At 41.4% G+C, this 25,721-nt stretch overlaps 3 protein-coding genes across 4 annotated transcripts in view; 2 read left to right on the forward strand and 1 right to left on the reverse strand.

The window, feature by feature from the left end:
* The window catches only part of LOC138631932 (acyl-CoA:lysophosphatidylglycerol acyltransferase 1-like), a 191,940-nt gene that overhangs the window by 59,459 nt on the left and 106,760 nt on the right, over positions 1-25,721 (reverse strand). The gene's annotated exons all lie outside the window — the stretch shown is intronic.
* dtl (denticleless E3 ubiquitin protein ligase homolog (Drosophila)) lies at positions 199-6,667 on the forward strand. The gene is made up of 15 exons (XM_069717150.1): positions 199-276; positions 1,690-1,827; positions 1,904-1,996; positions 2,080-2,141; positions 2,382-2,502; positions 2,820-2,885; positions 3,026-3,141; positions 3,227-3,300; positions 3,404-3,510; positions 3,590-3,694; positions 4,275-4,387; positions 4,518-4,607; positions 4,800-4,923; positions 5,171-5,817; positions 6,134-6,667. Exons 1-15 carry the CDS (start codon positions 225-227, stop codon positions 6,197-6,199), a joined length of 1,974 nt encoding a protein of 657 aa, XP_069573251.1. The 5' UTR covers positions 199-224; the 3' UTR covers positions 6,200-6,667.
* Positions 7,465-25,721, forward strand: part of ppp2r5a (protein phosphatase 2, regulatory subunit B', alpha isoform) — a 37,395-nt gene continuing 19,138 nt past the window's right edge. The window contains exons 1-2 of the mRNA XM_069717138.1: positions 7,465-7,925; positions 22,750-22,946. Coding sequence (XP_069573239.1) covers positions 7,778-7,925; positions 22,750-22,946 — 345 coding nt within the window. The 5' untranslated portion in view covers positions 7,465-7,777. The remainder of the gene's footprint in view (positions 7,926-22,749; positions 22,947-25,721) is intronic.

Genomic DNA, 25,721 nt, shown 5'->3' on the forward strand with positions numbered 1-25,721 from the left:
CAAAGAAAACGGAAGCGGAAGCGCTCCCGGGCAGGAAGTCGCTGTTTTAACCAATGGTAGCGTCGAACGCAGTTTTAGCGGGGAATTCAGACTCTGCGCGGAGATCTGTTCGCGGGAAAGACCAGCAGCAGCAAACACGGAAGAAGAGCCGCCGGTGAACGAGCTGACAAACCTCTGAGGATCATCACCAGCAGCTTCAGGTCGTCTCCTGCTGCACCGCCGGGATGCTTTTCCGCTCGATAGTGGACAGAAGGTTTGGAAGACGGAGGCAGAATGGTGAGACTGGTGTGTTCAGGGACTTCTGCTACCGCGGTGTGTTCAGGGACTTCTGCTACCGCGGCGTGTTCAGGGACTTCTGCTACCGCGGTGTGTTCAGGGACTTCTGCTACCGCGGTGTGTTCAGGGACTTCTGTTACCGCGGTGTGTTCAGGGGCTGCTGTTACCGCGGTGTGTTCAGGGACTTCTGCTACCGCGGTGTGTTCAGGGACTTCTGCTACCGCGGCGTGTTCAGGGACTTCTGCTACCGCGGTGTGTTCAGGGACTTCTGCTACCGCGGTGTGTTCAGGGACTTCTGCTACCGCGGTGTGTTCAGGGACTTCTGCTACCGCGGCGTGTTCAGGGACTTCTGCTACCGCGGTGTGTTCAGGGACTTCTGTTACCGCGGTGTGTTCAGGGACTTCTGCTACCGAGGCGTGTTCAGGGGCTGCTGTTACCGCGGTGTGTTCAGGGGCTTCTGCTACCGCGGTGTGTTCAGGGACTTCTGTTACCGAGGCGTGTTCAGGGGCTGCTGTTACCGCGGTGTGTTCAGGGACTGCTGTTACCGCGGTGTGTTCAGGGACTGCTGTTACCGCGGTGTGTTCAGGGACCGCTGTGCTAGCTGTGCGGCTTCATGGAGGGTAATGCAACCTCACCTTTATGTTTAAAATAGTAAACAGCTGCATCGTTGGTTTTGTTCTGTTTCCGTCGACAGGAAACGGAAATGTAAGCAAACCAACTCACATGTAACGTCAGCTTGTTTCACTGGATGTTTCCTTTGAGCTTTTAGCACTTGTTGGAAATGTTCTCCAAGTACCGAAGATGATCAGATCTGGTTCAAACCAGCAGCAGCAATCATACGAGTCCAATCCAGCATGAACAAGTTGATCAGCCCTGAAACCTAAAAATGGCGTCGTTGCTTAATCAATAACAGTTTCAGAGCCCGACTGATCATCCAGTGGTTTATTACCGTACAACCAACACAAACGTTCATACGTATGTCGGTGTTAACGTTTGTGTTTTCTGATATGTGACGACATGATACGAAATTGCCCTACGTGTGTTTTTTATTATTATTTAAGTTAGTTATTTTTACTGTATGAGTGCACTGATGCTATTTTGACCAATAAAATGTTTTGTTAAACTTTAAATGATCCTTTTTCCAGGAAATATCTTTATCAGGAGTGATCTTTGCAAAAAAGATTGATATATTAGATCAATTTATATATATCAATTTATATATGTATATAGACATACAAAGTCAAGCATTGCCTAAATTAAAATAAAACACCTTACAGCCATCACAGAAATGTAGAAGAATAGATAATACAAATTTACCCCAGAATGCAGTGGAGTAAAAACTCACACGGTATCTCAGACTAATTTTACTACAGTGTCAAAATGACTTCTTCTCTGTGACTTCAATGTTCCCAGCCCTCCCTGCAGATCCGTGGGCCAGGTACCCCCTGAGCTCTCTGCTGGAAGGCTACCAGTGCGTCCGACATGACGAGCACATTTCTTATGGGAACCTGGGTGACACTGTGCCACCGTTTGGATTAGCTTTCTCCTCTGGTAATTATTTTGTCATTATATCTGCAAACACAGCAATGTTGTCATTTATCTGACTAATTGCAGTATCTCTTTTCAGTGGGGGACTTGCACAATGTCCTGGCAGCAGCTAATGAAGAAGGCATTGTGAGGGTGTACAACACGGACAGGCGTGAAAACGCGCTTCTTAAAGGTATTTGCAGAAACTTTCTTGTGCACATTTGACCTGTCTGTCATTTGAAAATGTCGGTGGCTTATCGTGTTTGAACTTTGCAGAATGGTTGGCTCATGAGAATGCTGTCTTTGATATTGCCTGGGTACCGGGGGAGCCTCAGTTGGTAAGTGCAAATTCATTCCATATTGTCAGTCCTACAAATATTCTCCTCAAATGCATTTATTGACATGACTTGTCTACCTCCCCCAAGTAAGATTAAGAGAGTCGTTTTTATTTTGTTTTGTTTTTATTGTGCTCCTTTGTTTTTCATAATTATGTCCTCTTGTTTTTAGAGCTGCATCTTTCTTTCTTTACAATCGAGTCCTTGTCTTATCGTGACTGGGCCATGCGTTGTTATCCTCAGGTGACGGCTGCAGGTGACCAGACGGCCAGGCTGTGGGATGTGAAGTCTGGGGAGCTGTTGGCCAGCTTCAAGGGCCACCTCTGCAGCCTCAAGTCTGTTGCATTCGCACCTCAGGAGAAAGGTATACTTTATACTGACCAAATAACTTGTTGCAGCAGGTTGTTTTGTTCCTTGTTGTTCCTTTAGTGTCAAAACATTGTGTTGATGGAGGAAATGTCGTGCTGGTAACACACCGAATCCTCTCAAAAAATAAATAAATCTGAATTTAAAAATCAAAAAAGAGAAAGTGGATTTGTTTTAGTATTAACTTTTAGGAATTGTATGCATGTCGTGGGAAATAGCATTTACAGTGAGACGATTTATAATCTAGTTAATATCTTGTGCATTAATTCTGCTTTGTTGTATCACATTATCAATGCTTCATCTTCTGTTGAACAGCTGTTTTCTGCACCGGGGCCAGAGATGGAAATATTATGGTCTGGGACATCAGGTGCAGCAAAAAAGGTAAGATGTTTTGTGTGTTAGACCTTTATTACTTAAATTTTACCATTTAACAGGCCTCAGGGGACAAGTACAGAAAGATAAATATTAATCATGGTATCTTTAATTCTGAGTATTTAGTTATGCTTGTGTCTTCCTCTCAGACGGTTTCTACAGACAAGTGAAACAGATCAGTGGTGCTCACAACAAAGCAGAGACAAACCCGCCCTCCAAAACCAAGAAGAGAAGAAGCAGCATGCGTGGCATGGCTCCCAGTGTGGTGAGTAAACAACTGTTTAATGAAATAAAAAGCGTGGGGACGCAGATAGAAGGCTAATTTTTATGTACTTAATCTTTGTTCACAGGATACCCAGCAGAGTGTCACAGTGGTTTTGTTTCGGGATCAGCACACACTCATCTCTTCGGGGGCTGTTGATGGGTAAAAAAATAAAAAAAAAAAAAAAAAATGTGTTCACTAACATTCAGCTCATCAGTGTAAAATGACTGAGAGCCACCACCTGACTTGCATGATCAATTTTCAGGGTAATCAAGATTTGGGATCTGAGGAAGAACTACACCGCACACCACCATGATCCTGTACCACTGCAGACGTACCCATACCCGGGGTCCTGCATGCGCACGCGACTTGGTTAGTTCTGCACAATACTGGCCATCACCTGGAATATACACATGAATGTCCGCTGAATGTCATTCCTCGTGTGTTGCAGGTTATTCTGGACTTGTTCTGGATTCCTCGAGATCCAACGTCATGTGTAACTGCACAGATGACAGCATCTACATGTTCAATGTCTGTGGAATAACAACCACTCCAGGTAAACAACCACTCCACCCTGGCTGTAAGCTGCATGTTATTTGTGCCAAAATGGGTATTGTCCAGATTATCACTGATTTATCACTAGATGGGGCTCATGTCCTTTGCCTTAATTATCATGGGGAGAATAAAGAAACAGTGTCCTGTTGATACAAATGAAAAGTAGGGATGCTTTGTGTGTTTGTACTAACATATTCTCATTTCTTTGAGTCAGACCCTGACTATGTTCTAAGTAATTACTTGATGTCCTAGACAGTGTAGCAGTGAATCAGGCGGTTAATGATGACACTGTAAAACAGGCAGCCATTTTGAAAGACATCACGAAACACTACGGTAGAAAGAGGGGGAACGTGTCACTTGAGTGTTGCATTGACCACTAAATGCACAGAAACTAAAGGGAAGTGCAACATTTCAGTGATTATTTTGGTGGTTTTTGTTTGTTTTGTTTTGTTTTTAATACTAATCATTTCTTTATACTCATTTGAGTTCTTCATGTGATATTTTATTTTAATTTTGTTCATTCCTCAAATTGAAGCTTTTTTTTTAGTGATCCTAATAATGGCATATGTTTTCTCCCACAGTGGCAGTTTTCAGTGGCCACCAAAACTCCTCATTCTATGTCAAGTCCACCATCAGCCCAGATGACCAGTTCTTGGCCAGTGGCTCAAGTGACAACCACACATACATTTGGAAGGTACATGCTTTGTTTTATTTTGCACTTATATTTATATCATGTGTTTTATTGTTTTATTTTTGCTGTTTGTGTCTATATGGTGTTGAGGGTATATTTTAGATTATTTTATTTAATTATTTTTACATTTTAGATCTCTGATCCTCAACATCCTCCCGTGATGCTTCAAGGTCACGGTGAGGAAGTGACATCTGTTGCATGGTGTCCAACAGATTTTACAAAGGTAAGACAGCTAAGATTCATGGATTTCAAAATTATGGAAAATGTATCGCCTTTTACCATCTCACCAGCATCATCTCCATCTTGTTCGCTTCATGCAAACCTTACATCAGATACAGAGGCTTTTGTATTATCCTGCTGCGAAGCTGAGCAGTTTCAATGAGCCTCTGTGTAATCCCCGCTGCTCTGTTGGCAGATTGCTTCCTGTTCTGATGACCACACTGTACGGATCTGGCGGCTTCACCGACAAACTAATGGAGCAAAATCATCAGTGGGAGAGGCTAACCTAGTAGGCTGGGCACAGCGAAAGTCTGCTCCAAGTAAGTACTTCAATTACCATGTATTCTAGTAAATTATGACCACAAACTCCCATTCAACTGCCACATAAACAGAGGGGCTCTCCTCGTATTATTAAAAGCAGCAACTTGTCTGTTTTTAGTCACTCTGTGTTGCTACCTAAACATGAAAAATATGGAAGTGCTATCTTGCCCTTGAATGCCAAATATTTCAAACTACTTGCAGTCTGGTGTCATATCTGAACTAAAATGAACTCGGGTTGTTGTTAAGGGCTTTCAATCAGAGCTGAGACGACCCCTGCCAAGACCCAGAGGACAGAAAGTCTCGGTGGGCTTGCCTCACCCCAGCTTGCTGCCTGCGCTCCCAGCGGCGCCGCCCTGCCTCTTCCTTCCAGCACCACATCACCCGTCCACTCCCGGGATGCTCGGACGACCGCTGTTCGTCAGAGAACACCGACTTCTATCAAACAGTGGTTATCCCCGACCCGTGGATCTCCCAATCAGATTAGTGCTCCACTCTGTCGGGTGCTGAGCCCGTGTCCCCAGAGCCCAGCGAGCAGCAACTCTCCCACAGAGCGACGGGCCAAACGCAGGCTGGAAACTGGTGACGGTTCATCTGCATGTGAGGTCGCTGAACAGTGTGACTGTGTTACTGAACTGTACCCAGCGGCCAAGAAAAACCGGGCTGTGACTGGTATCTGCTGCCCCGCTCAGGAGAGCCCTGTAAAAACAGACCGTCACACAGAGGACAACACACAAGGCTCGTCGAGGCAGACTGGGAAGGAGAACTACTCTCCTCGAGCAGTGAACTGGTTGTCGGTGATGGGCCAAAGGATGAAGAGAGGTCAAGGAAGCCCTCGCTTTCCTATAAGTCCCCGCGCCTCAAAGAAACAGGAAGGCAAGACACCAGCTTCACCAGTAAGTACAGAACTTTAACAAACTCAGTTATCACTCATCACCTTTTAACAGGGAGCTTTGAATTTAATGCACAGACTTGAGAGTAGTATTGAATAAGTGTGTTTCCCAAAACGCTGAAGTCTTTCCTTAAGGCTGAATGTATTGGTTTACTTCTGAGACACAGACATATCTGACAATCCTACACAGGCTTGAGAAATGATTAGTTGGTAACTGATGTCTGTCTCTCCGTGTCCATGCAAATGTTTACATCCATAGATGTTCTTATAGCTAATAAGATGATTATTGCTGTTGACCTTTTTTTACTTTTGTTTTTCAGGCCATCCACTCACCACAAACTATGAAGAAAATCTCCATGTATTTCACGAGAAGGCCTCTGGAGTGACCTGTTTGAGCCAATCAAACACTCTTGTGCTCCTGTTTAAGATACTGTGTTTTTATCATGAGTATTTTCAAGTGGAACCAACAGACATTTAGCCTCAAAGAACACTGATGTATACCCAGATTACACGAGTACACCAACCTGGGTTACACAAAGATGGACAAAACAGTCACTCTAAATATGTGACGCTGCGGTTTTGACACCCATTGGCTGCTTTTTTATGTTAAACAGGTTTTGCAGTTACTGCCTACACACTGGTTTGATGTTGCTGAGTAAATATTTCACTTTACTAGAATCTGTCAAGTTTAATAGATGCTTTAGCATTTTAATAGAAGAGCCCATATTTGGTCCAGTTGTTCAGGGGAGTGGACCAGAAGTACAAATAACCAAAGGAGGTTACCTGCTTTATTTGTACTTAACTGACACAAATTTGCTGTAGCCAAATTTTTATTAAATTTTAAATAGTTTTCAGTGTGTGTGTTGCATCCAGTTCTTCTCAGGATGTATTATATTAATACTTGATGCATGAAAAGTACGAATTATTAAGTACGATAAGGAGATATTGAAAAAAAAACCTGCAAAAGTAAATCTAATGTTATGTAACAACAGATGTTTTAAACGGGGAGGAGGAACAAAGGTGAGGCAGGCATACGTTTTCAACTCAATCTGATTTAAAAAGACTCCTCGGGGTGTCGAGGCCGTTCAGCCCTCTTCAACCGCACACCGGCAACCATTTGTTTTTGCATATCACATGTTCAAGGCCCGTTTTCTGCGTGGCTTGATTGGTCTAAAAAGTTTCTAGTTTTATAAATCCGCGCCCGTGATTGGCTGTTTGTAAACGTCGATCAATGACGTGCATCTGTCAGCGCTCCGCAGTCCAGCGCGCAGACAGACAGCGACGGAGCTGCGACGTTCACGGCCGCCTGGTTCCGTCCTCAGTACCCGCTGAAGAGGCCTCGAAGACGGAGCTGTCGCACGATATTCAGTGACGGGTGAACCCGGGAGTCTGTGAGTGAACCCGGGAGTCTGAGAGAGTCAACGGGGCTCAAAGAAATCCAACTTCACCGACTGCGGACCGTTTTTCTGAAAAACATTCAGCGGAAGTCAAAGTGGGATTAAAACCGATGCTCGAAAACGGCATTTTGCGTTTTAGAAAAACAGCAAGAATTGAATGCGTCAACTATGTTCAGTAACTTTGAATGCAGATGTCGGTAGAAACAGCTGGAGCCGTAAACATTACGAACTAACGTCCTCGTCTCTTAGCTAGGTGCGCTAGCTGCAGCTGCTGCGGGACTTCGCGTCCAGACAACTTTGTGTCATGATGGCGTCCACACGTTTAACAGGTCGACCTTCAGCAAACACCACGAAGCTGCACAGCCCGTCACTAATCTAGAGCCTCGGGGTCTTCTGGAGCTCCGGACGGCTTCGGGAGTCTTTTCTGGGTCGTGTTGTAAACATTGTTCCGTCCAACCCGACACGGACCGACCATGCTGGAGGACACAGAATAAGACCTGGACAGACGAGGAGACTTTTATTCCACCGGCGCTTGTCTGAAGTCTTCGATCCAGTTTGTGCATCAAAATGTCGGCCATCTCTGCATCCGAGAAGGTGGACGGATTCACGAGGAAGTCGGTGAGGAAGGCGCAGAAGCAGAGGAAGTCCCAAGGCTCGTCTCAGTACCGCACTTCCACCGCCCCGGTGGAGCTGTCCCCGCTCCCGCAGCTCAAAGGTACGTTGGAGGGTGGAGGTCTGAAAACACGTCATGTGTCTGCTGCATCCATCAACCTGGTCTGCAATTATTACTGTTCGCTGCACAAGTCTCAGGTCCACTGCATAAAGCTGCAGGTCCACTGGATAAAGCTGTAGGTCCACTGGATAAAGCTGTAGGTCCACTGGATAAAGCTGTAGGTCCGCTGGATAAAGCTGCAGGTCCACTGGATAAAGCTGCAGGTCCACTGGATAAAGCTGCAGGTCCACTGGATAAAGCTGCAGGTCCACTGGATAAAGCTGCAGGTCCACTGGATAAAGCTGCAGGTCCGCTGGATAAAGCTGCAGGTCCACTGGATAAAGCTGTAGGTCCACTGGATAAAGCTGTAGGTCCACTGGATAAAGCTGCAGGTCCACTGGATAAAGCTGCAGGTCCGCTGGATAAAGCTGCAGGTCCACTGGATAAAGCTGCAGGTCCACTGGATAAAGCTGCAGGTCCACTGGATAAAGCTGCAGGGCAGAGATGCAGTGGTCCAGAGAGTTGTGTACACATCTCCAACCATCTGCCCCACAGGGCAGGTGGCCTGATTACAGGCTGTCTGCCAAAGTTACGGCAGTTTTATTGTTCTTTATGAGTTTTGTCTGTTTCTGTTCCTTCATCATTGCTGCTTTTTTTGGGTTTTTTTCCAAGGTGTGTTACAAAGGCCCAGAATACCCTCATTGGTGCCTATAGGGCTGAATTATTTGACATGCACAGGCACATTTCCAGAGTGATGTTGAGGAAGGTTTAAGAGGAATTCATGCTTTTGCATCGAGGTGTTTTGCAGGCTACATCCAGATATCTCCACCATCTCCAGCTCTGATGGCTACATCAAACCACAAGATCTGTGACTGGTCCGAATGAGCTGCTTGTGTTGTCTGCTGTTTGTTGATGCTGGTTCGAGACTGTTGATAGTGAACACAACTTTGAGAAAGTTGAAGAACGACTCTGAGGCTTGGCATATTTATATATTGTGAAGTTTTAAAGCCGTTTCTTGTGCGAACATGCAGAATTACAACTCCAGTGTTTTGCCGGAGGCGAAATTGCTGGAACACTCAATGAAGTATGAAGCAGGCTTAATGCATTCGTACACTATCCAGATGATACTGATTAAAACCTGATATTAAAACACGCACACAGTACAGCATTTATTACACTTCACACGGCTGGAAGGACAAGAGACAATAAGACGCACCTGTTGCATACCAGCTAGTTTGTTTTCCAGTTGGTGATTTTCCAGTCTCAGCTGTCCTGAAGTGATTTGTATGACCTCCTCATGTCAGTGGCAACTATCAAGCAAAGCCCTGGGACTGTGCAGTGGAGAATACAGGACAGCAGAATGGCATCCAGTGAAGTGTGACCCTCGGTGGGATAATAAGGGTGGCCGTTATCAAACCTCACCGAGTCTGTTTTCAGTTGATGCACATGTGTGTTTTAGGTAGCTACAGGCATCTGGTAGGGTTTGTGTGGCCTGCAACCGTCACACTGGAGGCCTGAATATAACATTTATATGTTGAATTTTGTAGTTGTTGTTTTTTTTTATAGCAAATTATGCGCATAAATATTTTAATATATGTGTAAATTCAGCAGTTAATATGAAGTCTCTCTACACCCATGACTCTTGCCGTGGTTTTTTTTGCAAGTTGGCAGTTTGTACCTGAAGCAAGGTTGTACACCGATCGGGCTCCGAAGGGAGAAGCGTGAAGAAATATTTTATGCTTTACCTGTCAGTGGTTTTAATGCTCTGGCTGATTGGTAAATTTCATATTTAGATGATGAATTTCTAAGCTTTCAATACCTCTCATGAATTCAAATGTCACACACAGTAAGAATCTCACATCTTCTACCTATTTTTGTCATATTTTTCTTCAACAAAAACTGGTAACCTGACAAATCTAAACATGCACTTGACTCCATATCTGTTAGTTGTCTTCCTTTAGCCTGCGGCCAAATCTGATCCCGCTGAGCCTGCTAACCAGTGTGTGAGCAGATCATTGTGTACTTTAATAGATTCTCACTAATATTTCATTGTATTGCAGCACATATCTTGCGGTGTTTACAATTTTATGGACAGATGGAAATGACCGTATCTGCAGTATATCAGAGATAAAACACTATTTAACTTGTAACCCTTGTTACGTACATTGTATATTCGCTGCATATGTTTTGTAGAGACGGTTTTACTGAGAATTTAAATACTGTGAGATACTTGAATGTTAATGTGACCCACAAAATGAAACGGAATAGAACTGCATGATTAAATCTAATAAGTGGACTTTGATTTTGTTAAATTTCTCACGTAGAACTCAGACAAGCCTCAACAAATTTCCAACTGTGCTGATGTCACGTGGAAGAGCAAAGCTGAAGTAAGAAAGACTTGCCTGGTCAAGTAGTCTGAACTTTGCAACATGATGCAACTTCCCAAAAGCTGAAAACAAAATGTGTCACAGATGAGTTTGACTGCTCAGATACAATGTTTAAAAGTTCATAGAAAATGTATACGTCAATATTTTATGATGCATACAGACAGCAGATGGTAAAAAGAGTCTCAGCTACTCGGCATGATTTTGGTGTGATTTTCCCCAAAATAGAGCGTTGCACCACAACAACGCCCAAACTGACTTGAAAAGGGCATGGCAGCTACTGCCTTGACGAGGGTGGAAGCGACAGGCAAACCGTCCCGCTGTCTCCGACTGAAAGCTGGAGCGGGATTTGTGCTTCGTCTCTCGTTGGCTATTGCTGGTAGAGTTAAATTTGTATTTTACTTATTTTGTTTGACTAGTGTGCAGACGCTTGACCTGCTCGTTCAGTTGATTCTGCACAACATCTTCTTCCCCAAAATGTTTCTATTGATGTTTTGTAGGAAAATTGGTTCAAGGAGATGAACAGTTTTTGTGTTAAATAAAAGTGTTGAAGCAAAGCTGCAATTACTTGTCAGCAGTGCTAGAAAGCTTTTTATAGGGAAGGAGTGTCAGTACATGATGCGTATAAAGTGTGAAGTTACTCACGGAGAGTTGGACTTGTACAGGTTTATGGATTTTGGTACGAGTGGATCAGTTTGAAATGCTGCAAGAAATCTCCTACACATCAACGCTAAGGGTTTGAAGCATAGCTGATTATTAGATTGAATTATAATCATAAGCAAATGCTGTGATCTCATTTCATAATAGAAGATTTAGAAACCTCAAGGTATAAAAATAAAAAAATAAAAATAACATTTGTAAATGATCAACAGAAGGATGGAAAGATAGTTCAGTTGTCCTGATCAGTAAAGTTTGAATACAGTTGTGCAATTTATTTTCATCTCTTGTTTGTACGATGCAGCAGAAAATGCTCGGTCATAAATACGTTGTGAAGATAGCTGGCTGTGGTGTGGATATTTCCTTCTGATTAAGGAGGACAAACATGAAGTCAAGTAGGACACAGAAATATTCTGATCTAAATGTAACATTTAAAACCGTGATGGCACAGGAGAGGAATGTCATTTGTACTGTGTTGAATCTGTTTGGAATAAATTTGTTGTTTGGGATTCAGTCTTGGCGGTTAGCTGACTGTATACATGAGCATGTTAAAGACTTCTCATTCAGGTGTGAGACGGTGGATTTTTCACCAGATTCATAAATGGAAATCCATAAATTATAGATGCCTGCCTACACTTGTACTTACACAGGACGAGCCACAATTGTTCCAGCTTGTTTACACTCATCGATTGACCATCTGTTGACCGGCAGCAAAACGCCGTTGGAGTCATGATTCACATACAGTGCACGAGTCCGCTGTCACAAATAAGCTACGTGCACATGCTTAATGTTCATACTTACCGCATGTTAAGACGGTAATTTGTGGAAATGATTTCGATGTAATGTATGTACGTTTCCACGGCAACTTGATCCTTCTATAAGCGAGAACGAGCGCCGCGGCTGTCGGTGCACTATAGCGGGGGTGTTGTGCTATCAGCCCATAAAACTGTTGTCGGTTTACACAGTTGCCTGAAAGCCTAAAGTGATAAGAGTACAATGTCAACATGCAACAATGGACCTTTTTTATTTGCATTTACCAATCATCCTAGCGTGACTTTCCAAATGATGGTACCTCACCTACGTTAAATGAGCAACTGTTAAATTCATCTGCACTATTCCTGGTTGCTAGGGGACTAAGAATGGAAATGATTGCAGCCGGCTGTTTCAGTTGCTAAAAGATAGTGGTCTGCAAAGATGCCTCTTCTCTCCTGCAGTGGAGAGGCTGGAGTGCTTATAGCTCCTGTTGTGTGATAGACACTGAAAAGATGAGTCATTCAGAGACCAACATTGTTGCCATGGCAGCCAGAAGCCTTGAGAGCAAGTCAGGGAAATGTTTTACTTTCCAAATAGAGGCTGCCTCATTTAGGTTGATATTTCTGTCACTGGGGTGAAATTTTCAACTGAGCCATTATTTCTAACTGTAGCTTGCGTGAGGATGGTGTGGTGATTTATAGTCATTAGATTAACTAAAGTACAGTCACAGTGTCAACATTTATATTCACATTGCTGTTGTGTTGTGTATCTTTTTCTCTGCTTTAATGCTCTCCTTCGTCTGTTTTAAAGAAGCACTGTTGGTTCTTGAATCTATTGCTTGACAACTACATTAATCGACCCCCTAACACTTTCAGACTATCAACAGACAGTTTGAATAAATGGGATGGGTGGACTGAGAGGCAGAGTCTAGTCGGGGTTCTTACAACAGAAGATTTGGCGCCACAATGTTTATCAGCCCTAGAAATGAGCATTTAAACAGAGAATGTGTGGTTAAAAACTTTATACCAATAGATGTCATCACCACAGAGCTCGAAAATCCAACTAACAGCTGATCCAGCTGTACTGACATCATGAGAAATGGATTTGGCGTCACATTAATGTTCAGAGTACAGGACATTTCTCTTTCCCCTCTCATCAGGTCTTTTTCTTGCATCTCTCTTTGCTACTTTAATGGGAGGCACTAAGAAAATATTAAATATCAGGTGCATCAGTGCAACAAATAAAATGTTTAGCACCACTATACAGAGTTTTGGCACCCAGTAGATTATTGTAAATTGATTATCTTTGGATTTATGGTTAGTAAGTTGAAGACATAACATTGGAAATTGTGAAATTTATGAGAAATCTTTAAACATTTTCTGGTGTAAATCAAGAATAAAATTAGCAGCTCAATTGAAAAGTAAACGTAAGTTATAATTGCAGTTTAAATACCTAGTTACAGCATCCTTTTAGAAATGATTCATGAATGTCTGGACATGAAAAACATGCCCACTCCATTGGCCTATTGATTAACACATGTGTCCCACACAGGCTGTTTCCATCATGTCTGCCAGCAGATAGCAAATCGATAAATGATTTTCTAGGCAACAAAAGGACAAATTTTTGTTTTGGACTGTGTGTTCTTGTCACTGTTGCTGTTGGTCTGTGGCCTCGGGCCGGTTGGGATTTCTTTCCGCCTTTCTGTAAAAAAACAACAACAACTGCTGCCTCTACTTTATTTTGTGCTAGAGACCTGCTGGCTGCAGACGTGGGTTGTGTAATGCTGTGCCCAAATAATTACCGGTTGCAACTGGGGCTCGGTGCTAATACATAATACAGGTTAGTCTGTGAACCAATGGTAAAGATGTACAGCGTATCAGAATGCTTTATTTCCACCTCCTGAGTTCAAGATGGAATTTAGATGCTACACAGAAATATGAGAAATGGCTCCGTATGAACAATTATTACCAACTCTCGAGGTCTTAACTGCCACATAAAACAGGAATCGACTCGTTGAAAAAGTGTCCGGTTTCTTTTATGCTGACTTCAACTCTACTAAAAACGTCAAACTTTCCAGCGTCTGCTATCCGTCCACCTTGAGGCTGTTCTCCATGGCCTTAAATATAAACGTATCTGCTGCGCTGGCAGCTTGAGGAAGAGGAATAGTGTGAATGTCCTCTTGTGTGATCATTTGGAATTGACGAGCCAACGACGTGAAGGAAAATCACGCCGTGTTGAAATCTACTAGCCGAGGCAGAAAATAGGAATGCGCTCGGCATCACCCTTTCACCCGTGCACAGCCCTGACCTCTTTTGGCCAGATCACCTGACATTCATCTTTCTCAGCAACCGTAGCACATGCTCAAGTTTCAGAACAACCCGCAGAGGTAGTGAGCACATAGTAAAATAGCATTTGTAGTGTCTCTGCGACAGGCTGGGTTCTGCTCACAGTTCAACAGTACGAAGACTAAAATAGAACCAGGCCTCTCATCCTTGGACAGAGACCGGTTCTGGCTTCCTGCCTTTCCACTTGTGGGTTTTGTGTTCATCTTCAAATGAACAGTGGATCCTGTTTTTGGTGTTGAATGTGCTTGTAACGAGACACTGCTAAACAGACAACCTAACAAGTGGACACGTTGTCTTCACAGGTTTGAAGTTGAAATCAACACCTAATAAAACATGCATTCAAAAATATAAATAACTATAATTAGAGAGAATCTTTGACCCTGTTTTTATTTGGCGACATCAAAACGGACATGGCTGTGATCGGATCACGAGTGGCGGCAAAAGTACAGATGGAAACGCACTCGGGAAGCGTTGCGCTCGGATCTGTTCAGGCCACCTCCGACGGTGGAGTAGCCAAATGGAAACGGCCTCTTTGAGTCCTGAGTCTTGGCAACTAGTTTTTACTCTGTCTAGTTCAACAGGATTTAAAAACATCTCTGAATGACGGCTGATTTAATTGCTGAAGTTGGGTAAACGAACCTATTCGCCGCAGCTGTTACTCATTAGCATTCTGCTGGTGGCTGATTGGCCGACAACAGCATTCGGTTTCCTGTATGATTGCATGCCGTGACTGCATGCTTTGATTACGCTTGACCCTTGACCATTCATGCAAGTGTTAAGATCTGGGAAGGGTGCTTGTTTATTAGAGAGATTGGTGGTGAATTGATTCCTAAAACAGGAAGCCTGACCTCGACCAGCTCGTCATGTTACTCCCCGACTGTTCACCCTACATAGGAGTCATGTTTTCAGTGAAAACCCTACACAGCAGTGTGTTTTGCCTTAACAGGCCGTGTTTGCATGACCTGTGTCTGCCTTATGTGCTCCTTAAATCTGAGCATTTGCAGATTTTCTTTATGATCTTAAATGAAATCTCTGAGTTTTGTACTGTTGATTAAAAAAACACAAAACATGCTCTGTGAGAATGAGATTGACGTTTTTTTTTTGCAATTTTCAAGCATTCGACAGACAAAACAAGTGATTAATTCATTCTGAAGATAATCACCGGATTGATTGAAGAATGAATCAGTTTTATTTGCAACCCTAAAATGAGTAATTATAAGGTGTTTGTTAGCAGTGAGTGTTTTTTTTTTTCTTGTATGATGCACAACACTTCAATACTGCTCGGTTATCGCATTAACTAAAACGTCAATCATTTGTGCCTTCATTTGCATTTTCCCGCCTCTGACTCTGTTACATACACGTATTCTGACATTTCACAGTTTTATTCATGTGGCCGATTAATGTTTTATGGCACGCTAAAAGAACACGTCTTAACCACACGCGCTCTTGTACACACACCCACGCACTCACTCACTCACACAAACATAACCTTCTAGCAAACCTTAAAGGGAACGCTAACAAAGTGTGACTTACTGGAAATGACAGGTGTCTTGTTGGGTGTTTTTTCTCCAATCTACTTTAATAGATTTGAACTGTTAGTGCAGATAAACTACTTATTTAAAAATAAAAATACTCCTTTGATGACGAACTACCTGTTGAAATTGTATGATGCCATTTATATTATAGTAAAATGCCTGCGTGTTAAACATTCTACGTATTTATGTTTGTCTTTCTCTCAATGGAAGTCCTCATATCTGTGTGCATTCAATTATCCTTGGCCTTAAAGCTTTCTTTACTTCTCTGCCGTTTTAGTTTTGTAATTTATATTTAAACTGTTCCAGGGGATCTTTAAGATGCCTTCAAGTTACTGTATTTTGCCAGCATTATTTTCATGTGCAGTCTAAACAAATGTGGAGACTAGTCTCTAAAGCACAGTGTGGTACCATCTCATCCAACCAGTTCAGCAGCTGCAGTTTGACCTACGTGGCATCACTCCTGTCATGCATTAACAGACATATTTTTCAGGGTTGTGAATGTAGGAAGGCCGAGATGTTTTTTTAATGTCGCTCCATTTCTTGTGTTTTCATCGTGAACATTGTATGCCTGTTTAAAAGAAGGCAAACCAGTGAAGTCAGTACTGGACTCGTTTCAATAGCACCTGCAGATGTGCAGCTCAAGGACTTTTATTGCCGCCTCCTGCTGGGAGTTCTCAGCTGGTTTTCCAGCCAAATGTTACGATGTTGCTATTTTAGGTGATCCAGTTTTTCGCAGGTTTTTTCACATTCCTCCAATTTCCATGTTTCTTTGTGCCAAAATTATTCTGAAATCTGCCATGAAAGGATTTTTAAAATAGTCTCAAATGTCTCTTGTGGGATTTGCTGACAACTGTCAGAGATGGATTTAGATCAACTAAATTGTTGTAGTCACTTGATAATTTTCTCAAAACAGTCGCACATGAATCTTAATTCTTAATAGGTTTTGTTCTTTCTGTAATTTGTTATCCGTTTTAGCAGCACATGCTGAGCTACAGGTCATTTGGGACTTAAGACTGATCGCAAAATCTGATTAGTTTGTATGTAAGGAAACAATCTGGATTTGTATGTGCGCTTTGAAGCTGCCAGACTGCGTGAAAAATCTTAATATCCCAGGAAATAACTGCAGAGGAGGTCACCTGACCTGCATACTTTCCCTCAGTTTGTTTTGGTCTTTTTCTGCTCGGCTATAGTTCTGTGAACTGTTGATGGGCACCAAGAGGCCACATCTGAGTGTAAAGTTGTGTTGAGGAGGCGCGCTTTGGATTTCTGAGGTATAATATAAATATGTTTGTTGTATATTTAACTGAATAGGTCAAGACCCTTACTGTTGATACCATCATGGTGATTATTGTCCCGCGTTCACACTGGAAATGTACCCTGAAAGCATTGAAGCCAACATTTAACACGAATAGTTAAGTAAACCAACGTCAAAACGTTAATTCTAATGCAGAGATTTGATAATTTACCATAAAGTTTGCAAGAGGTAGAGCTGCATGATTAATCTTATTAAAAATGCAATCTCGATTCATTCCTTTATGCAATCTCAGTTCTACATGACAATTCTGCCTTGTTTTCGGGATTATCAGCTGCATCTAAATACAAGTGCTTATACGATCTCCTTCAACAAACGACAACGCAGCGTTACACCGCGTGATGCAGAGCAGCAGAAAAAAAAACAGCGAGCGGATTAAGAGACACAGTCTGAAAGAAACCACACGGAAAAATACCTGTTCAAAATTTGTTTTCATCTTTTTCTGCTTCAGGGGAATGAGTCAAAAAAGCATTTATATATAAAAAAATATTAGTAAATAAAATTGTGATAGGTGTTGCATAACCACAGTTTGAATTTGAAAGGACATACCAAGTGCTGCTGCTGCAAAACCGCAGTAATCAAAATGCAAATGGGGGTCAAACACTTGATGTCTGCTGCACTGCATCAAACTCTGAAAAATATCTCAACAGCACATTGTTAATAAAGTAGATTTTATTATTGTAAATTTATTTTAATACTTGATGCAAATTTTCAAACCGCATGATCCCTACAGGAATAGTGCATTTCTGTTTTCCTAGTTTCTCTTCTTCACAAGCTGCAGAACACAACACATCAGTCATGGGGGCAACGAAACATGGGATCTAAAATGGAAACTGATTGTGTAACTTCTGTAATCCCTTATGCAGTGTTCCTTTGTGCTCCAACCATGATAACAATATTCTGATTGTATTTAGACATTCAGTTGAGATACCTGTGTAAACATTACAGCATTTCTAAACAAATGGAACAGTAATGGTATTTTATTTAAAAATCCATCAACCTGCATGTCCTTTATGTCTTTGTAATATCAGACAGTCCAGTTTACATGGGGCCGAGTTCGGCTGATGATCAAGAAAAGCCTTGGTTCCTAACATTTCTTTCCATTTGACATTGATTAATCATGGAAAGTAAAAGCATTTTTTGAATTCCCAAATCCTTGCCTATTTCAGACTCGTTTCTTCTCGTCCAGAACAAACAACAACATTTGTCTGAACTACACACAATATATTAATATCAGCAGTCAGCTGTTGTGTATGTGTTTGCAGCTATGCGCCTCAGACACATCGGTAGTTTGCCATAGTAGCATATGTACGAATATTTGTAGCAACTTGCTAGAAATTGATCATCCTCACTGTTTTAGGGTTTCCTGACACTGATTACTCAACGGAGCCTAGTAGCAGTAATACTCACTCGTGGTGTTCCTTTAACACATTAGTGCTCGGTACAATAAGTAGACACTACGAGTCAATAGTGAAGCACAACTTGGAGTGGCCTCTTAATTCATTGTTTAGTGTGGGCTGTGCTTCAGTGCATATGAAGGAAAGCAAGATAGTAGCCCACTGTGTTTATTAATGGGAGCCTTCATGCTCATAAATTACAGGATGCATGTAATTATGTACTCTGTGCTGGAAGGGATGTTTCTGTCATGGAATATTGAACTCGTTCAACCCACCACTCAGCAATTTGTGCAATGTTATGCACAATACTTCCTCTTCAGCTCATTTCTGCAAAGCTGTTGCCCGTTTCCTATCGCTGTGCACTCACATCTCGGCATACGTTGGTGTTAAATTGATGCTAAAAAGAAGCGTGACATATTCAAGCTTAATTTCCTGTTCTTATTGCAAAGGGTCTGAAAACATAGTGTGGATATGGCATACACGGACAGCATTGTGCAAAGGTTTTTAGGCAATTGAAGGGAAGTGAAGATGCTTTCAGAAATAATTTTATGTTTTCAACTATTCAGAAACCTTTGTGTGGTAGCGTGTCATTAGTTAAAGTTTTTTCACTCATCGGTGTGGTTGATTAAACAGTTCATGGCATGTTTTTGTCAAACTCTGCAATGCTGTGGTCATAGAGCTGAGATCGTATTTCCTGTGTTGTCATCAAATCTGTACTTGTACTCTTCTTTTTTTTTTTTATAGTGTATATTGTTAAGAACCAGTCAGAATTGTTCAAGCAAAACTTGCTTAATTCCCGTGTTTAAAATCATACACTTTTTATAGAATTTTATCATGGAAAACATTGAAAATACATTGACTTGATCTGTAAATATTAAAAGCCACAGTTCAGCAGTTCTAAGCCCAAACACGAGTGCAAATTAGTTTCAAATGCAGTTTCATGTACAATCAAAAGATACTTCCTTCATTGGTTGTGTTAAGGAAATCCTGTGGATATGCAATTAAGGGATTTGTAATGACGACAGCATTGTACATCGTGCAGCCGAGCAAACTTGCTTTGTTCTGTAAGTTTGGTACTTAACAAACCACAACATGGTATTTGTCTCATATTGACAAACCGACATGGGATTCAGACATTTACTGTGGGATGAAAAATTGTGACCGGCATCAGATGGAACCCAGAAAATATTATTACTGAATAGCTTGTGCAACATGTGGTTTCTACATGACAGCGGTCGGCAAACATTTAGACGCTTTCTTTCCTAAATACAGAGCAGATGAGCTGCTGTGTTTCTTTAGTAACAGGGTTTTTTTTTTCAACAGAACAGCCTGCAGTAAATCGTAAGACTTAACTGTGTCATTCTCCCTCGAAGTTGTACTGAAAATAACCCACTCTACATGACAATTTTGTGGGTGATTGAGCCTCACAAAATTGTGCAGAAAACATTCAGGTTGCCCTGTAAATCCCGTTTTATCACTGTTATCTAATGGCATCTGTTCTTAATTGCGGTGTTTGGGAGTAATGATGCACCCTGTGTCTGTAATTTGAGGGCATGCTATCATTTTTTCCCCCCAAGATATTCAAAAGGTCAGTAATGAATATTAAAACCTGTAATCGAGGCTCTTTGTTTTTCTGGTGCCGTCGTCATTTCCTCATAGTAGAGGCATTTATTCTCAGAAGGTACATCAGTTCATTTGTAAAACACTTATACACTTTCTGACTCATGTCCATGTGTGGTATGAAATTGTATATTATGGCATCCAGGTAGAAGAGTAGGTGATTCCTGAAGCTCTTTTTAAGATTTAGCTGTTGGCATGTGGTGTACAGGCATATTTCAAGATAAAATCTTATTTTGGAGAGTAACCGAGTCCTTTATCTTTCAGATTAACAGCAACGTTCGTCACTGAAATAAACTCCACGTTCATCTTTGGCAGCTTGATTAATTTGAAATTTGTTTCCTCCATTCTCTCTTCTTGTTCTTTGTTCTCGTTCGTAGTTTCTTGGTTCTAGTGGAAATATTTTCCTTCCTTTGTTGAGCACCCTGAGGAATTTGTGCACAAATGCATTTGTATGCAAAAGGAAAAAAATAGCTTCACCTTGGGGGAAAGCATCTACATGTCAGACTGTAGCTAACAGGCCCAGCCATCTTTCCTTTAAGGGGGATGAAGAAATAAAAGGATTTTTTTTAATTTTTTTTTTACATAGAGGAATCTCACAGAAAAACATATTCTGAATATGTGAAAAGCCAGCTTGATCCATTGTCATGAATTATGATAAATGAACTGCTGAGCATGCTTTTTAGGTAGAAAGATATTTAAGATCCACTAAAAATGAAGAGCTTTTGAATTTAGACTTAAAGGAGAAGATTGACACGTTATTTCTTTACAGAATATAAATTCCACTCTCATGTCTATATTACATGATGAAGCCACAGCTAGCAAAGAAGTTACTGCACCTGGCAAAGAAATCGTCAATGAAATGTGTTTTTTTTACACTCAGATTAAATCTACAGATTAAAAAAACAAAAACAAGAACTTGTATGTTGATTAAGGAGATGTGGAGGGCCTGATAGGTGGAAGTTTGTTTCCTTTTAGTCAAAGTCATGCAAGCTTTCTCTTCTTGTTTCCATTGTTCATGCCAAGCTAACAGGCTGCTAGCTGTAGTTTAACATTTACAGTGCATTCAGGAAAGTGTACTGATCGTCTCATCTAACTTCCCAAATTGTCCAAGTCACACTACTACATTGCGAGTCTTTGAGTCTATCACTAAAGCATGCTTTTTTTGGCGACCTAAAAATCACTGTGGGTTTGATGACACCCAGCTCCACACACGTTGACCACATACCACTCACGGGGAAGAAATGTGAGCTATCCATGTGTCACGTTAACCACAGCACATTCAGGCCGAACGGTCCTTTCATCTCGTTCCACTTCGGTATTCAGTCTGCCCTTTCAGGATGGAATCCTTTGAGATTCAATACTTTGGAAAATTGGCATTAAGGCAAAGCAGTGAGTTAACAAGTCGTCGTGGTCCAGTTACACTCACACCGAGTTTATTCTGACCTGCAGGGTTCTGTTGCATCAGTACTTCATCAGCTGTCAACACCACTGGAACATTTTCACTACGTGTGAAACTCATTGTGAATTTTTTTTGCCTGACTGTGACCCCCCCCCCCCCTCAGCATTTCATGAGGTAAAGCTTGTTTCGTTACATAATGTCGCTCAATGGGAAACCGTGCACTGTAACTCCTCTCTGGTCGGCTCCTCTCAATCTGTTCAAAACAACCTGTCGCAGCAGAGTACGGAAGCACAGGTGTGTTTGTGTGTTCTTAGGCTACAAAAAACATTGTTTTCATCATTCACTCATCTGTTATTCTGTTTGTCCATAAAATGTCAGAAAATAGTGAAAAATGGCAATCGCAATACCCCAAATCTAAAAGTGACATATTCAGGTCGTTTGTTTTGTTTGCAAGTCTACACATTTGTTCGGGTCGAAACAGCAATTGTTGGGATTATTTGCTTGGGAATATGATCGAACAATTAATCGATTGACAAAATAGTTACCAATAATTTTCTGTTGATCAATAAATCAACCGATGGACTATTTTTGGAGTTTGTTTTTAGCCTGTGTGTTTTAGAACAGTTATGCATGCAAGTATTGGCTAACCGCATGCATGCAATCCATATTCTGGTAAAGATATGAAAGAGTATAAGGAAGTCGATAAATAAGCAGAATTAACTCATAAACAGCTCAAATATAATTTACGCACAAAGATATGCAGCAGAGAAAATCATTTTCATGTCAACAGTTGTCTCGGGCAGCCTGCACATTTCCGTAACCCCAGAACCTGTTGGGTATCTGGTTGTTGAGCTGTTGTAAATCAGAGCAGCAGCGCAGCTTCGCTTCAGCTGTAACGTCCTGCTAGTGCCACAGAAGGAGTTGAGTGTCTGCAGCGATGAGCTGCCGCTGGGCTGGAACAGAACATCACTGTACAGTGTGTCACTGCATCTCTGGACAGATGCCAAATGCTGTTTATAGCTTAGCTGGGGTCAAGTTTGACAGCTCTAATAACCCTGAACGCACTCACGGCCTAATCCATAAAAGGCTTTGCAATCAAAGCCGAGAATGACTGGATGGCCTCTGTGTGGCAAAAACATATGGTGTATTGTCCTGCGGTTCGGTTCTACTGTTTTGTTGTGCTTGTTGTGTCTTCAGACCTACTCAACCCGGTTTTAAATTGGCTACCGAGGCCAGAATTAAAACTCAACCCCTAACACGTTATATTTTAATTCTGTAAAAGCAACTCACACCAACTAGAATAACAGTCGTAGTGGTCACCCTGGCTTGTTTCATCTGCACACTGTTTCCACAGAGAATTAAATAATGCTGTCAAATGTATATTATCAGTAAATTAGTGTGTTTCCTCCATTTGTGTGATTGCAGATGCCCCGTCCACCGAGCAGCAAGAACTGTTCACCCAGAAACTCCAGCAGTGCTGCATGCTGTTTGACTTCCTGGACTCGGTGACGGACCTGAAGAGCAAGGAGATCAAGAGAGCCACACTTAACGAGCTGGTGGACTATGTTTCCACTAACAGGGGAGTGCTGGTGGAGTCGACGTACCCAGAGATCACTAATATGGTGAGGATGCATACATTTAACATAATTTGTGCTTCTCTAAATTTCCCCGGCCTTTTCAAATCTAGGCACTCGTGCAACAACAGCAGCAACTGATTCCCACGTCATGAATTGTGTACAATTATTAGTGTTTATTATTTAACAGCAGAGCGGTCTCTTCTCTGTGTCACTGTAAAATCCGGTGCACTTGAGTGGGATTAAAAATGGAGGCTGATCTTGTGTCTAGACAGGGTGCCTGTCATGTCAGCAGCAAGTGAGGTGCATGTTACCATCCTCATGCAAAACCCCTCACCATGCTGCTTGCATCATTGTGGATGCAGGAAACACTCTCCCATTGAACACATGATGAGTTCACGCAACTAGACTACAGTTTAGACATCACTGCACATCAAACACGTATGTCTGTTTCACTGTTTTGTTTGTTCTTTTCTTTCAGTTTTTCCTCGGTAATGATTTGATTTTGAGAGTAATGTTTTCTGTCTTACGTGGCAGCTGCTGTTGAGAGCTTGAATGATTACTTAAACTCACATAGTGCTGACAGTCCTTCAACAGCAGAGGAAAAGATGGCACCAATCGTTGTCTTTGTTTAAGACTTATTACAGTAAGAGTCCAAAGCTCATCACCAAACAAATTCACTGTGAAATGAATCCACTGATTTAAGATTGACACAAACTTCTAACCTCCGTTAAAACCAAACCAACGTATGCACAGCCAATTTCAGTGACTATCACACAAGACCTCTTGTGTCTTATTTCACAGCTAGAAAGATTTTAATCTGCAAAATCTGCAGTATATCCGCAAGCCCTGAAAGATTTTCTTTCTTTCTTGCCATCATTTTTATCTGACAGACATGACGGTAAAAATACTAAACTGAGTTAAAGGAAAACACACCTGTTCATCTGAGAGCACGACTCACCGGCAGACATTAAAGTGATCAGAATCAGGATACAGTTAAGCCACAGAATCAATATCTATAGGTTTCAATTAAATAATTAAGGTCAAATAAAGAAGTAGTACAGTTATTCTAATTATCTGTAACGTCAGGATGTGAAAAATGAATACACACGTTTTAGGTAACATTAATGTTCATTAGGTACTTGTTGGATTTTTGTGGAAACGATGAATAGTTGAAAAAAAAAATCAAAACACTTGCGCTGTGTTCAAATTCTCCACTTGTTCACTATATAGTTAACTATGTAATGCACATGTGACCAATCTGAATGATCTTGTTTACTATATCGTAGAGTATTTAGTCAATAAGTGGACAATCTGAACACAGCAAAACTACCTCAGATACATGAAGCTAAAATAGCCTCAGACCATATCAATTTGAAGAAACTTCTGCGTTATTCCAGTTTTTGCACAAACTTGTAATTTTGTAAATTTGGATGTTTTACAGTCATCTTGCAAAGAAAGTAATAAAATCAACTGAGTGAAAAAAAGTACACGTAAGGATCAGACAGTGATACTTAAACTGTCATATAAAGTGTAATCGTTATGTTTACTGATGTTATCCATGAGTGCAGCAGCGCCCTGGTGGACGTTCGGGTCCGGTGATTAGCAAGGAGTCGTGTTTTGACAACCAGTCCAACGTATCTGTGGCCAAGATGGTATAGATCTGTGTTCGTAGCGGGCGCCCTGAGCAGCCTAGTTTCCTCCCACAGTACAATAGTGACTCATGTGCAGCATTTAGAACACAACAGTCAGTGCTGCAGTGATTCACTCCACACTGCAGATTATCATGATGGATACCAGTGAGCACATCCTCAGCTGAGTCGAGGAGTCTTCACATTACTGATGGACCGCAGGCAGTAATTCATGTCATGCCTTACAACTATTGATTTGGGGTTCGCTTTTTCCCTCATTACTGACTTTAAGATGTTGTGCCGTTCAATGTAATTGTCCAATTAAAGCATCTGACAATGCACTTGAGAACAAAACGAGATGGATCGAAAGAGTTTTGAGGTTGTTACTTGTTGGAAGATTGTTCTCACCCAGAATAGCTACAGATTTCTTTTCTTTTTTTTTTTTTTTTTCTGTATTGAATTTCTTTCTGAATGTGTAGTTTAAGTTGGTGCTCTTTACCATCAAAGACAAAGGAATTATTTTCATTGCCTAAATTTTCCTTAAATGTAGTTTTAGTAAGCAGCAGTATTATACATTTATTTTTTCTGGGTTTGCTTGTCTAAAAACGACATGTTATATGTTAAATTCTTATTAAAGTGCTCATTTCCATAAAGAAAAGAGTCATGAACAGTAAACTGTGGCAACTGTTGGCAGCAGGAAGGTAACACAAACACACTTTTCCGAAAAACTTCCAGCAAGGACATCATTTCGATTTGGATGGAAACTGTCATCTGTTTTGGCAACTTACAATACAAACACTTCAATAAATACCAGCTCTCGACTATCACTTTGTTACCGGTCAGTAAAACTCTGCGAACACACCAAGTGGAATATGCATGAGGTCGTATTGACTTGACTGACACATGTCAGTCAAAACTTATGTCACTATATGTAAAGAAAAGAAGCAAAAAATAAGGTTGTTTTTCAAGCCTGATCTCATTGATTAAACTTTTCCCATCATGTTGTCATCACTGTGCTAAAACAAACTTCATTTTTTCACTGTCTATGTTGCAGTAAATGTTTCCTAAATATAAACTGACGAAATTCATAACCTCGTAGTGGCAGATAAAAGACTTATGGATGTGTTGTGTCTGCAGCATGACATGATAAATTGCTTCGTATGTCAACACATGCAGTAAACATAGCAGCAAG

Source organism: Brachyistius frenatus, unplaced genomic scaffold, assembly GCF_029030835.1.
Source record: "Brachyistius frenatus isolate BFR_SWC_R1_liver_20210118 unplaced genomic scaffold, ASM2903083v1 Contig_169, whole genome shotgun sequence".
Classification (NCBI taxonomy): Eukaryota; Metazoa; Chordata; class Actinopteri; family Embiotocidae; genus Brachyistius; species Brachyistius frenatus.